The sequence below is a fragment of the Haliaeetus albicilla genome, chromosome 3 (genome assembly GCF_947461875.1).
Source record: "Haliaeetus albicilla chromosome 3, bHalAlb1.1, whole genome shotgun sequence".
Taxonomy (NCBI): domain Eukaryota; kingdom Metazoa; phylum Chordata; class Aves; order Accipitriformes; family Accipitridae; genus Haliaeetus; species Haliaeetus albicilla.
The window spans coordinates 50058420-50073674 of NC_091485.1; the positions used below are offsets into that span (position 1 = coordinate 50058420).

Genomic DNA, 15255 nt, shown 5'->3' on the forward strand with positions numbered 1-15255 from the left:
TTGGATTGTTATTTAGAATGTGTTTCTTTGTTGGTTTTGTTTGTTTGTTTTGGTGTTTTTTTTCTGGGTAGAACTATGCATACTGTCCACAAAGACTGGCATCTAGAAGCTGTGTACATAATACTGCAAACAATTAGTAAGCTTCTCTGACTGTCATGGACTGTAAAAAAAGTAAGTCTGGGTTTGTCTGAAAAAGTCTATACAAATACACCCTCTGTTTTTGCAGCTGAGTTCATAGCCAGAGAAATTATCCCCCAAGTTAGTCTGCTTGAATATGTGTATTAGTGTACATAATTTATTTTTGTACATCAGTTCTCTATATAGTTAGGGGACACAAATATACCTGAAGTATTTTGGTTAGGACATTATATAATGTGGAAATTAAGTGCTCTGCTTAACACCTGAAGGTGTTACATCTTACTCTTTCTGGATGTGAATCCTAATGTAGGTACCTAACGTCAGACAATGTCAACCCTTCCCCCCAAGCTTCTTCCAGGATCTCACTTGAGGTTTTTATAATTATAATGCTCTTCTGCAAGCCATTAATGACCAGAGAGACTCCTGCTTAGAGAAATACATGACTTAATTTCTGTTTTGTCATTCACTAGGTGATGATAAAACTTGTATCCTGTACACAGGATAATGTTTTCATTATAACATCTTGGAGCTCTTTACACTGTCCAGTAATAGAAAAGTATATGGGGAGGGAAATTAGAAACACAAAAGTGCTTTGCTTGAAACACAGAAATGACTCATGCCATATCGTATTGACAGTTTATGGTGCAAAGAATACAGGTTTTAATTGTTTGCTACTAATATGAATGTTCAACATCACAACTGAGGTAGACCCTTCCAAAAAAACCCCAAACACACAAATGTTATTTTTAGCCTTAGAAAAAAAGAGGACAAAACAAAGACATGGTACTTTCTACTTAAGCATTTGTTCTAAACTGAATCCTCAGTACAAAATCAGAACTTTGTGTCAGTTTTCCTGAAGGATGCTGACTTCGCACATGTGGGAAATAGTCAAGCGCAAGGGTATGTACCTGAGATTAAACATAGAAAATGAAATACACTCATATCAAGGGCTGAGATGCATAATTATCATCTCAGAATTCTGAAAGAATAAGTAAGTGACATTGGAGATCCAGTAACAAGTACCTTTAATGATTCTAACAAACTTGGAATGATATTCTATGATTGGACTATAGAGGGTATAGTGTTGTATCCAAGTAACAAGTCTGCATTACAGATGAGGGACTGGACCAAATGCAAGCAATAGAGGTGTATTTCCCTTTAATGATAATAAAATAATATTTGTATGTATAACAATAAAGGATACCGGAGTGATTGATTCTGCTACCCCGTTCTGAAGCAAGGCTCTAGAACAGTTAGTGGATTTTGCTTCAGATTTATATATGCATTCAAAGATAACTCTGCTGATGCTCTCGGTTGGGGCTAGTTTTAATGATGTGCTGGAAAATAATTAGCCTATATGAAAAAAAAATGGGTTGTTAGGTGGGTTAGGAGCTGCAGAGAAGATTATGACCATAGGTAGTGTTGACTGTTGATCCATTATCTGAAATATAGTGTGTAACTTTGCCTCTGTTCATGGAAGATGATTTCAAACTTCAGTAGGAGAAGAAAAAGCTAGGAGAAGGATCAGAACCACAAAGATTATATTTGGGAGAAGACTTAAATGGCTTGGACAGGTTATTTAAAACCTGAGAAGGTTTTTCCTTATCAGGAAAGGCATTTAAAGTAGAAGACAGTTGCAGCACATGAACAAATGAACATAAAGTAGCATGAATATGTTTAGACTTAAAATTAGAATTAGTTCTAAAAATATTCCATTAAAATATTGGGATAAGAAGATGTATCTCCTTATCACATAATTCCATTCATAGCTGTACTAAATTACATGTTCACCTGTCATAAGAGGGAACAGAACACAGGGCACAAGGGGGTTCCTTCATAAGTTTATCTTCCTTTTCAATATCTGCTGCTGCTCAAAAAACCTGGGAAGTTTTGAACTCAGGTGTATCTATTAATAAGTTAAGACAAATGTGTGGATTTTTCAAACTAAAATACTGTCACACTATTTCTGGATTGGATTTTTATCTTGCTAAGTTCCTGGTATTTGGCTGAATTCATAAACATTATGGTATTTGTATTGAAATAAACATCTGTCCATGTCCACTCAAAAGTTGCCCATGTGGAAGCATGAAGGTATAAGATTTGGACTTTCAAATTTGTCAGATTTGGGACAATAGCAGTGTTTGTAATTTTTTTAAAAATGTTTTTTTTTGTAGTCAGCTAGTACATGGATATACTTCATATAGAATTTATATGTAGTGTTATACATTTGCTGCCTTTCCTATGACCTGTCATGAACAAGAAATGCTTTGGCTCAAGCGGGTTTTTGTGGACTGTTTTTCTGGGGGGTGGAGGGCCCTTGAGACATATTTGCTCTAAAAGTGAAATATGTAGATGGCATCTGATGAAATCAGTATTGTTATTCCTGCCAACTTCTTTTTCATTCTGCAAGCCCAATAACAACTCACTGAGGATTGGTGTGTTTTGTGTGTTTTAATTAAAGTTAATTTAATCTCGAGCTGGATTTATTGCTGAACAACTAATTCCTTAACACTGGCTGGAGACCCTGCCATTAAAAAAATGAACTATACTGCCTTCATGCATTCCAGAACTGGTGCCCAGTGTTTTGGAAGGCATGATGCCAAAAACTTATGTATTATTTTTTTTTTAGCTTTTCATGGAGGAACCCCAGCTGTGTCTTCTCAAGGGTGATGGTTGCCAGGATCTTTTTTCAGGCTTTGACCATAAATGTAGACATAAATATACTCTGAGCAGACTAACTGGAGCTAATAATTTTATTAAGGGGTAGAGCTGTCTTGTAAATATACATCTGGCATACAAATAGCATGTGTAGATGAAATTGAATAAGCACATTTGGAGACAGAGCCAGAAAAATCTCCTAGAGAATGCATTGGAGAATCCATGTAGTTCGTAAATGATTTGTGGAAGAGAGCGTCCAGCTGAACTCTGTTATAGTTCTCCCATACAAAGAATAATGATGTAAGTTGATCATGAAATGTAACATGTTAGTAAGTAAATGTAGGGCAATGTTTCCTATTTATACAACTTTCCAGCAGAGGAGAAAGGCACTGATGCTGCTGTGCATGCAATATTTCATTTCTAATGTCTATTAAAATTCTTTCGAGTTACACATGTGCTAATACAGACCTGTCTGACAGCCTGCTAGAAATGTGAATTCAGCTTCTGAACGACCTCTGAATCCTTTGGAGCCTCACATCCAGGTACACTTGTCTTAGTACGACCAGAGAAGCTGCGCAGATGTGCGATCCCTACACCTGGGGGGTGCCTGAGCACCATGGACAGAGACTGACAAACCCAGGGAATGTTGATTCCCTGAAGGAAGGAGAAGAAATGACTTCACCTATAGTCTTCCAGGTCAGAGACATCAGGAAAACTCTTAGTGCTGAGATCCTTGGCCACCAATTTGTCAAAATGGTTGCCTTTTTCATGGATTTCAAAAAGTCCAGTTCATCTGGATTAAGGCCTGTCATCAGTCATGATTGGTCTTTGTTTCTCCATAGCGTTGATGCTTCTCAAAAGACTACCTCATAGTTACCTGCTTGCCGGAAGATTCTTATGGGTTTCATTCTCTGTTTATTCTTACTGAGATGCAGAGGAATTTCCCTATAATCTACTTTCAAAATACCTCTCTAATTATATTTTGGGGATGGCCAAATTCTTCAGGTATTATGGCTGACCAGTGTATAACAGTTCATTGAATTCTCTGTATAATAGTTTATAAAATTTCTGTGGTGTTCAGATATTGTGTCAAATTCATCCTGAAGAGGTCTAAACATTTAATCTCTGATTGTCTGCCAAGAGCCATAGCTTTTTTCCAGGAGATCCGTTAAAAGAAAGGAAAATACTAGATATTTTTTTCTGTCTGTTTTTGGGTGTATCCAAGCTTTTTTATGTACAGAAGGGTTGAGCTGTCTCAAATAGGGGATTCATAAATGGGTCACACAGTCCACTTGTTTCTTCTACCATAGTACTTGTATATCCTTTCTTTCGAACATCAAGATACAAGTGTCAGCATCTGGAGATCTGCAAAGTGGCAGAATAGAACAGTGCTTTCTCATATATACCTTTGATGTAGTTGTCAGAGCTGCATTTCAGATATTGTGAATTCAGGTACTGTGACTAATACAGCTAAGATGCTGAATTGTCACCAGACTGAAGGAGGCAGTTGCATGGGAAGGAACTGCACTGAAGCACCCTTCAAAAAAGAGAGAATGGTTGCTAACTCAACATTGTGTGGTCTCTGAAAGATTCATGGTACATTTTTCAGAATCTGTCCTCCCATCTTGCTTTTACATTCTTCATTTGCCTCAGGCTTTGAATGACAGAAGAACTGAGGAATGATTGATATTTTGTCTTTAAATAAGTCAGACAGAAGGTACAATCCACATGTGTAGCCCCAGCAAATGGTGCCATTAGGAAAGAGAAATCTTGCAAGCATGAGGTGTATGTGTGTACCATTGAGAGAACTGATACTGAGCTTTCCAGTTTTTGGAGGTAAATGACATTATTTTCAAAGGATCATTTTGTGTAAATAGCTTTTAACAAGTCAATGCCAAAGAACATTCCAGAACTGTAGGTTTGTACAGGAAAATTGTTATGAAACATAATATTAAAAATGTTTTCTGTGGTTTTTTTCTTCAGTAAAAGTTAGCTATCCTGGAGTTAGAAATGAAAGCCTGAGATATGAATCATTTGTGTCTGATTTGTTGGTTCTCCGAGAAGGATCGATAGGACACTCATTAAATATGTGTTAATTTTACATTTTAGGGCACCTACAGGAAATACCTTTCTTACTACATAGTTCAGCTTTGTGAACAAAGGGAGATATTGTCTTTTTCTGAAGCATCAGAGAGTGACCACAACTGCAGATGACATTTTGAGTGGGATAAGATGTCTTAGTGTCATTTTGGGTTCCCTAAACTTGGGGTCTGACCATCTTAATATAGTCACATTTAAGAATAAAAGGTTACAATAACAAAAAGCTATTTGAATATATACACTACCAGAAAAACTTTTAAATCTATAGCTTTTCACAGTAAATAGTAAATGATACAAATTTTGAAACTCCTCAAATGAATTATAGACTTACTACTTCTCCTGCTTCTTCATTTAAATTTCTGGTTTGCGTATCATATTTCAAAAAACATGGTATAGCTTTCCTCAGACCATATGTATATATCATGAGTGTATTTCCAGATGCAGAAAACTGTTAACTTGTTGACCATACTCTGATGATTCATAGCTCTTTCTATGGAAAATATTTTTTTATTGCTATAGTTTTGGCACTAGCCTAATTAGCAGAAACTATCAACTTAAACTGAGACCTTTCTCCTGTAGTAGGATGTGGCCTTGTTTCTATTTGTATCAAGTTTGTTATTTTGCAGTTATCTGCATTTGACATTTACCAACAGTGGTGCAACATCTCTTGCTTTTCAGTGTGGTGTGCCAGAGGATTGTTATGCATCTGATCCTAGTCAGAAAGCATGGTTTCCAATGAAACTGTGTTGCACAATGTTATCTTATGAGAAGGAGACAGTTAAAACAAAGAAGCACAATATTAATGTACTGTATCTGAACTTACTGTTCGTTCTTTGTTTACATTTCTTTCCATGGAATTTATATTCTTATTTGAAAACCTTAATGTCACTGCCATGGAGATTTCTCCATTTTACCAGTGAAGATTATGTGGGATCCTTATTTTATGATGTATTTCTTTTGAGTATTATTACTGTTTGGAATGAAAAAAAATTAAAATAATGTTTCCTGTCTTTTGACTAGTTCTTGAGCATATGGAATGCTTTGTAGTGAAGTTTAATATGAAAATTAATGAAATGAGCTGAAATATACTACTGATTATATCTTTGAAAGTGTTTGAACCTTTAGAACATTATGTGCCTAATCAGAAAGCCTGAAGTCTTTAGTAATTCTGTTTTATAATGCCTCCCTGCTCTTGCACATGATTGACATGCTTCAGTAATGGGAGCAAAAAGCTAACAAACAGAGCCAGGACTAGAGTCAAAGGTTGGTAATTTTAGCTCTGTCCTGACTGCCATGACCTCACCATGAAAAGAATGAGACACCGCTTCTAGAAACTTAATACAAAAACACTGTGAAAGGGAACAAAACAAGGGCCAAATTTATGTTTAGATTATCTGCCTGTAAACAAGCGATATTTCTCAGTGACAAGTCTGTGAGCAAAGCAAAATTCCTGTTGGATGCTGGGGGTTTGCTGGGCAAGGTAACCCCTTTTCCACAGTTTGGCAGGACTCACGCCAGATTTCTGCCAGCCAGTTCTGGCCGTAAGGGTTCATTTGGGTTGTGCCTCTCTGTTCCCCTCAGCCCTGTTCACAGAGCTGAACTGAGACATTGACACAGTTTCTGTGTGCGTGGTCTAGGGCTGGGTTCAGCTTCTTGTGCTCTACCCACAACATGTACAGTTTGTGCTGGATCAAACACAGTCTGGCCATAATTATCAAATATTTTAGATTTAGAAGGTCTTAGGGAACATAAACCCAAAGTAAACACATGTAGAGAAGCGAGAAATGGCTTTTACAGCCAGATGGTGACAGAATATTTTGTGGTAGCTGAAGCCTTGTTTTCCTTGTAAATGTTGAGAGGAAAGAACAATGTATACTGTTCTTAATCCTGTATTAATTGGAAATATTGAATAGAAAAAGAGCTAGTGGTCCCTCTTCTGGAAATATTTTAGCTTGGCCTGTGGTGTATTACCATACCCTTCAGTTTTGTTTTGTACAATTTCTAACCTAACGTCCTCTTGAACTGAGCGATAAAGTTACTTAGGGTGAAAACCTATTAAAAGTGAACTGTGTAGATTTTATAAGGAAAACTTCAAGGTCAAAAATTAACACAATGCAAGCGCAAAGTTAAAGATGATATGAACATAATCTGGTTTTGGCAAAAAGGACTTGATATTTTAAAACATTTCTTTCAAAATTGTTAACCTTTCCTAGCAAAGAGGGAGTTTTTATGCTTCCCTTGTAATAACTGATAGAGTCCAAACCTTTTAAAAAAATATGCAAGGAAGAAAGCATACAAAGGAACTAACTGAGATGAGTTCTCTGTGCATTGTGTAGTTGTTCTGCAGTGTGACTAGGAGGTTTTGGAAATAGGAACGTGTTCGGATGAAAATGTTCTATATTTGTAATTCTCTGGTTAAGTGTTAGGGTATTTCCTTCATTTAATGAGTGAGGATCTTAAACATACAGAATTTTGCAGATCATCTTAACCAGAGTTTAGAGACTTCTTTCAATAGTGCTTCTAAAGTACATACCTGGCTCAACATTCAGTGCTGAATTTTGTATATTTCCCTTACAACTGTCCACTCAGAAAGGTCACTTCATTTCAGTTATCTTGTTATAATTAAAGTGTAGCTGCACTTATACTGGTTTTGCTATTTTTGGTATTTTTGGAGAGGAATATAAATTAGCCTTGAATAATGCTTTTTTGTAAAATTGGAATATCTGTGTGAGTGGAACTCTACTAGGTAGTTAATTACAAAGTTTTTGTTAGTTTTTGTTCATGAAATGGTTATAATGGAAGAGCTTTTCAGTTTTGAACAAGCCTTAAAAAGCTCTTTCTCCTTTTCTTTCTCTCTTTTTTTCCCCATGCTCACTTTTGTCTGGATAGGCTCATGCAGTTTTCTTCTGTGCTGTTTTTATTCACCTCAGGCACACCCTTCTGTGTTGCTCTTGGGTCAGAATCTTCTTTTACATCTATTGATCATGTGAACATGGATGTAGAGCTATAATTTCTTTTCAAAGACCTTCCTGGTTCATGATAATGGTGTGCTAAGAGAAAAAAGCAGAAGTGATGATCAGTAGATATGCTAATTAAAAGGCAAAAGAGCAATGAAGTCCCTTATTGTTTAAAAGAAGGCATCAATGTTTTAAAACAGACATGTTTTAAAATATCTTCTCTCCTCTCCAAGTCACAACTGATGGTGCTGCTTAGCTGAGTGCAGTGTGGATGAAGATGATCTGTGTAAGATCCATCTCGGCAAAATCTTCACCGTGATGTTTTCCTAAGAACTGGTGAAATGCGAGGCCTTGTCTGCTTCACAGGGAACTTGACACTTCTGGCCTTTTGGCATTTTATTGCCCCACCATGTGCTCTGTCACAGACTCAAATCCAGATTCAAGAAGAGAGCTCTTGAATCAAAATGTTCCAAATTGCCACTGAAAGCCTAAACCCAAAGATGCTCTTTGGCCCTTTCCATATTATTCAGACACCATACACCAGTGCTTCAAGTAAAAAATGCTTTCTGGAGCAGTCAGGAAAGTCTGGTGCGAACAGTGAATCCTACATATTTAATTTTCTTTGGAGATTTCAAATGTACACAGAAGGCAACTCCATTTCATTGATGTGAACCACCTCTGTCCCAGACCACGTGTGGTCATTCTCCCAATACACACGTGTACACACTAGCTGAGATTGGTCACTCAGGTTGAAGGTGGACTTCAGAAAGGCACCTTGTGTGTTACACAAGCCAGTCCTGTCTTCCCTACTGCACAACATGGTATTCACCAAGATTTATGGAGAAACTCTGCCAGGCAATTTCTCCTACTCTTAGTTTCTAGGAGAAAAAACTGTGAAATGACAGTAGAGGCTGCTGGTCTGAAACAGTCTGAGGAGTCTCTCTTTCTGCTGACTTGTAAGAAGTCAATGCAGACTTAGGTATCTAAAGTTGAACAGCAACCAAAGCTGCTTTGCGGGAATGTCTCTGTTAAGAGAGAATTTCTTGACATATTCTGAGACTAAGAAGAAGATGGGTGCTGTCCTCTATAGCTAAGCAATGAAGGTAACTAGTAAGTCTGTGAAGTTAAATCCTAATCAATTCAGTTCATTCTCCATCTCAACATGAAAGTCAAATACTTTCTGTTTCTGGACTGACAGCTTTACATTAAAAAAAAAAAAAATTAAGGATTAAAAAACAGAGGCACCCAAAGACAACAAACTCTGTAATATTTTTTTGTTTAAGAAATTAGAAGAAAGCAGACTGAAGGGGCTCCATCCAAACCAAAATTATAGGTTTTGAACTCTTTGTAAGAAATAACCATCTGACTGCCTGGAGCCCTGGCAGTCTCAAACCCCTCTTTGTGAGGGTGGGGGTGAAATGGTGCTACCTCCTCCTGTGAGGACAGGCTATTAAAAAAGAGTTTGGAACCACTGATGGTGACAACCTGGAAACATGGTAGGTGGTGCCGTAGATTAGATTGTATCTGTGACCCGTTTGTTTCTGCCAGTGATCAAGACTCAGAAGAAAGTGTGAGAGTTTTGATGAGAGATAATAGACGAAAAAACCTTCCACAGTTCTTCCTGGTCCTAATTGTACAGTAGTTGACTTATGCTCTAGGTTTTTGTAAATGAAGGTAGGTTTTTTCCTGCTCTTAATAAAATTGTACATGTTTCCTCATTAAAGTAAAAAAAAAAAAATGCAGAACAGTCTTATCTTCATATAGTGAAGTAATTCCATTTAACTTTCTATAGGACTGGCCTTTGCTGTTCTGTCTTCGGTCCATCCAGTTTTTGGTTTATATGGCTCTTTCTTCCCTGTCATTATTTATGCCATATTTGGAATGGGACGTCATGTTGCGACAGGTAAGTGTCTATTTGCTAAAAATATTTTCAGAAATAAGGAATTGGAAACTGAACATTTATTTGGTTTGTTATAAGATCAGTGGAAGGAAAATTATCTAAGACTAAACAGAAATAAGCTGGTTTTGTGCTTCTTTTACAACTATTTTTTGCCAGTTTAAATACTTTAAAGAGCCTCATTAAGAATATATTGGAGTTACTCCTGCCATTATAATTTAATACTGCATTGACACTTCCTTCGTAAATGTAGTTTACTAAGGGCTTTTGTATTTTAACTCTACTTTAGAAATCTGCCTCAGGCTAAGTTTTTAACAAAGGGCTCAGCCAACAAGATATATGGAAACAGGAATGAAAAAATCTCGACTGCTTCTTAAACCACAGAAAACACACATTACTTCTCACCTGTCTGGAATACAAACCCTGCCTTTCTCAGAAAAAAAGCTTTTCGTGCCTGTTACCTGCTATTGTGTTAAAGCTAGAGATTCTCCCAATGAGTTCAGTACAGCTCCTGTCCACTTGCAGAGTAATTAGGTAGGCAGCAAAAGGTGCTCCCTGCCTACTATGCTAGTAGTTACTACTTTACTCTCAGCAGAGCCAGCAGCAACTGCAAGAGTTGAATGACTTTGATCTCCTAATAGGTTGGCGAATGCTCTGTTTCTGACTCCAAAGAAACCAAATTATAGCTGGAAGTTGGAAATAATACTCATGAGGTTGAACCACAAATTCTTTGGTGTGCAGAAGTGGGCACTTGGTGGCCCCTGAAGTTTGCAGGAAGGATGAGACAGGCCCAGTAGTAAAGCACGGTAGGAAGGACCGGGTAAAGGGAAGCAGCTTCTGTGGTTGTCAGAAGATTTAAGCAGGGAGGAGGCATGTTCTCCTTGTGGAGGAAAAAAACTCGAGAAAAGAGAAAAGATGATTCTGAGTAATCACACACAAAATGAACTCTGCAGAATCTGATTGCTCATGTGTATGCACTCAAGTGTATGCAATGTTTTAGTAAGAAGTTAGCCACATACTTTGAGCACCTTTTTTCTTCAAAAATATTCAGTTAAATTATTTAAAATTGCTGATCAGCTATAAATTGTCACAGAGCAAAAGGAAGACTGAAAGTTTGTTTTCCCTAGGGGCACAGAAAGTATCTGAGCCTTTTGATGTCTGAGAAGGTTCTGTGGATGCTGTTAGTGATCTGATGCTGTAGTGAGTGATGGAATGTACTCAGCTCAAGTAAGAGAGAGAAGTGTTCAAAAACAAAAAAGTGAAAATTTAGAATTTGGAAAATAATTCTGATTCTTAAGTAGAGATAGATTAGTATACTTATTAAAACATGAAAATATATTAAAAAGCTGTTTCAAAACTGAGTAGTTTAGCAGTGTATTGTCAGCAGTTCGTTGGTGTAAGATTATTAGGAAGACAAGAATCTGTCATAGGATCACATGTTGGAAAGTAGATAAATAAGTATCTGGCTGACATAATTCTAGTAATGAAAACAGATGATAGAATGGGTAAGTACAAGCTGTTAAGTCTGTTTTATGCTTGGGAGGTAATACCGTTCAGAGAATGATTTGCTGAGTCCCACAGCTCCATAGCTGTGGATTCCTGCACAGTCCTTGGTGTGGAAACCTGGTCCTTTCACAGGTGTATATTCCAGAATTTAATCTTAAGGAAAAAAGGCAACAAAACTGTTCTTTTGCAGTCATGAAGTTTTTTTTATTTTAATAAATGTCTGTGACACATGCTGTTGATCCTTTCAGTAGAAATGTCTCATGCATTCATCCCACCAGCCTCGATTAAGGTGTTGTGGTGTGCAGGCTGAACTGGAGCTATACTGCCTGCCTCAGATCCCCAAATGCTCTGTAATTCCTCAGGTACATTGGTGATGATCTCTTCACCTACCAGCATTTTCTGTAAGATCAGCAGGGCTCTCCATATGTATACAGACTATGAAGGTGCCCTTTGTTAGCAAAGTCAGTCATGTTCATATGAAAAGGAAAATTCATCAATGGCCCAGTTCTGTCAACTTTTACTCACTTGAAATGTCTCTTCTGTGAGATAGTTGTTCTACTTTAAAAGATCACTCACCTGAGCAACTGACCCCTACACCTTTTTCTTGACTGTTTTTGGTATAATTGGCACATCCTCTGAGACAGTTTAATCTGTCATAATACCACATATAGGTCTTTGATATCAGGTAGAATTTTATGACAACTGTTATTAAATCCAGTTTTATGTAAACCTTTTTTTTTTAAAAATGAAAAAAGTAAAAAGGAGAGATCAGGTTTAAAAGAAAAAAGAGCAATCTGAAAAGCAAAATACCTACAAGTATCCTGAGTGTTGCTTGAAAAAAATGTATTATAGGCCCAGGTAAAATGTGTATCATGATTCAAAAAAGAAAATGTCATCAAAAAAACCCCTCATGGCTCAATGGGAAAATTAAGGAGACTGTCACAGGGAAGAGCTTGGCACTTGAAAACTGGAAAGCTTGGCCAAATGAAGTGAGCGGGAAAGCCATGAAATGTGGCAGGTCAAGCACATGCAGGAAGTTTAGAAGGCTAAAAGAAGGAATTTGAAGAATGCCATGGAGAGGATGATCAAACTGGTAGTTAAAGGTTCTTTAAATACATTAAAATGAGGACTCCAGGAAGGAAACTGGTGGGACACCTTTCTGACAAAGGTGTGACAAGGCCACAGGATTGTTAAGTTATCAGTGTAATTTCACTGTCAGAGGAGCTCTGGAGGGAACCTTGGGAACTGCAGACTTGTCTATAATAAAAATAAGAATACTAAAAGATATGTATAATCAAAGTCTGTTGGAGAGGAGTTAATATGACTCCTGTAAAGGAAAATCCTACCTCACTAACTTCCTAGAGTACTGTATCAGTGTCAGTAAGCACATGGAAAAAGGAAATACTTTGAATATAAGATATGAGAATATTCAAACAGCTACTGATAAGGTTCCACACCAAAGGTTACTAAAGAAGTCAAGTTGCCCTTGTAATAGGAGAAAAGTCCTTTTATTAATTATTAGCAGGTTAAAGGATAAGAAGCAAAAGGTAGGACTTACTTGATGGTCATTTTTCAGGGTGGAGGCGACCCTGGTAGGTTCCCAAGGAATTCATGCTGGGAGGTTTACTCTATGAAGGCCAAGGTGAAGGTAGAACTGTGTTCCCCAGGTCCTGCAACAGTAGAAATAAGGAGAGCTCAATGAAAATGGTGAGAGATCACTTTAAAAGACTTTCAAAGTACGGATTAAAGAAAACACTACAGCAGATGGTGAACTTCTGGAACCTGCTCCCAGAGGACATTTTGGAGGCAGAAAATACAAGCAGGTTCAAACAGAGCTTTGACAAATTCATGAATGCTAGTCCATAAACAAAATAAAAAAGGGCCAAATAAGGATGTATTTCCCTAATACAACAGCTATGGATGGTGGGGGATTATGAGGGGAATGGCCTGCAGAAAATGGCCAGGCTTGTGTGCTTTTCCTGGGTAACACCTCCAATTGCCACAGCTGGAGGCAGAGTACTGGGTGAGATGGACCATTGGTCTGACATAGTAGAGCATTTCTTATGCTCTTAGAGCTCTGCGTGAATGTGTCTGTGCCTTTTAATATTGAATTATCATCCTTATTTATCTGTGTGTCGTTAAACTTGCTTTACCTCTCTCAGCAAATAAATGTTTCTCTCATAATCTGCCTCCATTTATTAGAGTGCAGATTGTTGAGTTTTCAAACTTACACATCTGCTAACTGTAATGGGTGAGGTACTATATATAGTGTGTGAATTAATTGCCCTGGAAATTTGAATGCTGAACATTTGGGATTCTCAGACAAAAAGCTGTTTCGTCACATCCAGGATGAGTTGAAAGCATTTCTGGTAACTTGAAATCATTGTGAATTGTTGTGGTCGAACCTCTTTTGTTAACGTCTTTAAATGAATGTGGTCACAAAAAAATTTACATTTAGTTCGCCTGTACAAATAGTATTTTACATGCAGAAATGTGTGTTACTTAAAAAGATTACCTTAAAAATTGTTCTTAACATGACAGGAATGCACAAAATGGCACTTCTACTCATAATGGCCAAGTTTTGAAAAAGAGACCAGGAGTCATGAGTACAGACAGGTATAGAATTATTGGCAACTAATGTGTGGCTTTTTTTATAGGAACTTTTGCTTTAACCTCCTTAATATCTGCCAACGCAGTTGAGCGTCTTGTTCCTTCAGTCAACACTAATTTCACTACAAATAATAATTCAGGAGTTTTGGGCCTATCGGAGTTTGAAATGCAGAGGATTGGAGTTGCAGCAGCAGTTTCATTTCTAGGAGGAATCATTCAGGTTGGTGGCAAACAAATACTCCGTATGCTACTGATGCATTGCATTTGTGATAGCTATGACTTTTGTAATACTTTTTTTTTTTTTTTTTTCACTTCTCTGAGAAAAACTGACTATGGGTCTGGCCCGCTGTTCATGACTGATGAAATTAATGTCTTTTAAGAATTTGTTGCTCCTTTGTTGAGATGTAGTAATTGTCTGTATACATGCTCCTAGGGTGTTGCAATATGAAGTAAAACCACATTCATCAGCTCTAATATAATATTCAGTTGCTGTTGGTGCTCTCTTTCCTTCTCCTTCAGAAAGAAAACATGAATCAGCGCCTGGTAAGCACTGACATATTCCTGAGGTTTTCTATTGCTCTTGGCTTGAAGAGAAATACTATACAATATTCAATAATTAAAAACAGTAGGGAAAATATCTTTAAATTTTCTTTAGAGTTCACACACCCATCATTAAAGCAAAATAAATTAGTAAAACAGATGTCTTCAAATGATTCTCCAAAGCTTATTCAAATGATCAGAGGTCTTTTAAATTTCTTCTCTTTTCCTATTCTGACCACAAGCACTGAGTTCCTTTATTCGTTGCCAGTTGCTTAGGTCTTCAAATGTCTTAGGTCTTAGGTCTTCAAAAGGCTTCCCTCTTTCCTTGTAAATATTAAAACGGAACAAATGTTCCAGCACTTGACACTGCAACATCTCCTGGGTACCTGGCCTCCTGAAGGAAATCCAGACCCCTGCGCTTGGTGCTTTGGATCCCTCTACCACGCAGAGGATGAGTGAAGGAGCCCAGAATGGGGTCTCCAGTGGCCTGCATGCTTGGCAGGAACTGGGCCATATGCTTGTGTTAGTAGGAAATATCAAGAAGCGTGGTCATTTCTGTTGCATTTTTTTCATTCTTTTATTGGTTACAGAATTATGACTTGGGGTAGCAGCATAAGGGAAATCCTACAGGCAACATACAGAGTAGAGCTGATGCTGGTTGTGCCTGGCTGCTGCATGTGCTGTCCCGTTGCACCTGTGTGTGCAACACAACACTGCATCACGTGCAGGGCGCATGTTACAGCACAGAGCCCTCATGTGGGATTGCTGCGCTCACAGCCTGACAATCTCCTACGTTGTCCCCACAGAGGCCAAAATGCCTCAAGTGGGAAGTTGGTGCCTGTGTTTGAT

At 37.7% G+C, this 15255-nt stretch overlaps 1 protein-coding gene across 3 annotated transcripts in view; it reads left to right on the forward strand.

The window, feature by feature from the left end:
• SLC26A7 (solute carrier family 26 member 7) overlaps window positions 1-15255 on the forward strand; it is a 74134-nt gene that overhangs the window by 5759 nt on the left and 53120 nt on the right. For all 3 annotated transcript variants that reach the window (XM_069779649.1, XM_069779648.1, XM_009924102.2), the window contains 2 exons: window positions 9646-9756; window positions 13914-14086. In XM_069779649.1, coding sequence (XP_069635750.1) covers window positions 9646-9756; window positions 13914-14086 — 284 coding nt within the window. The remainder of the gene's footprint in view (window positions 1-9645; window positions 9757-13913; window positions 14087-15255) is intronic.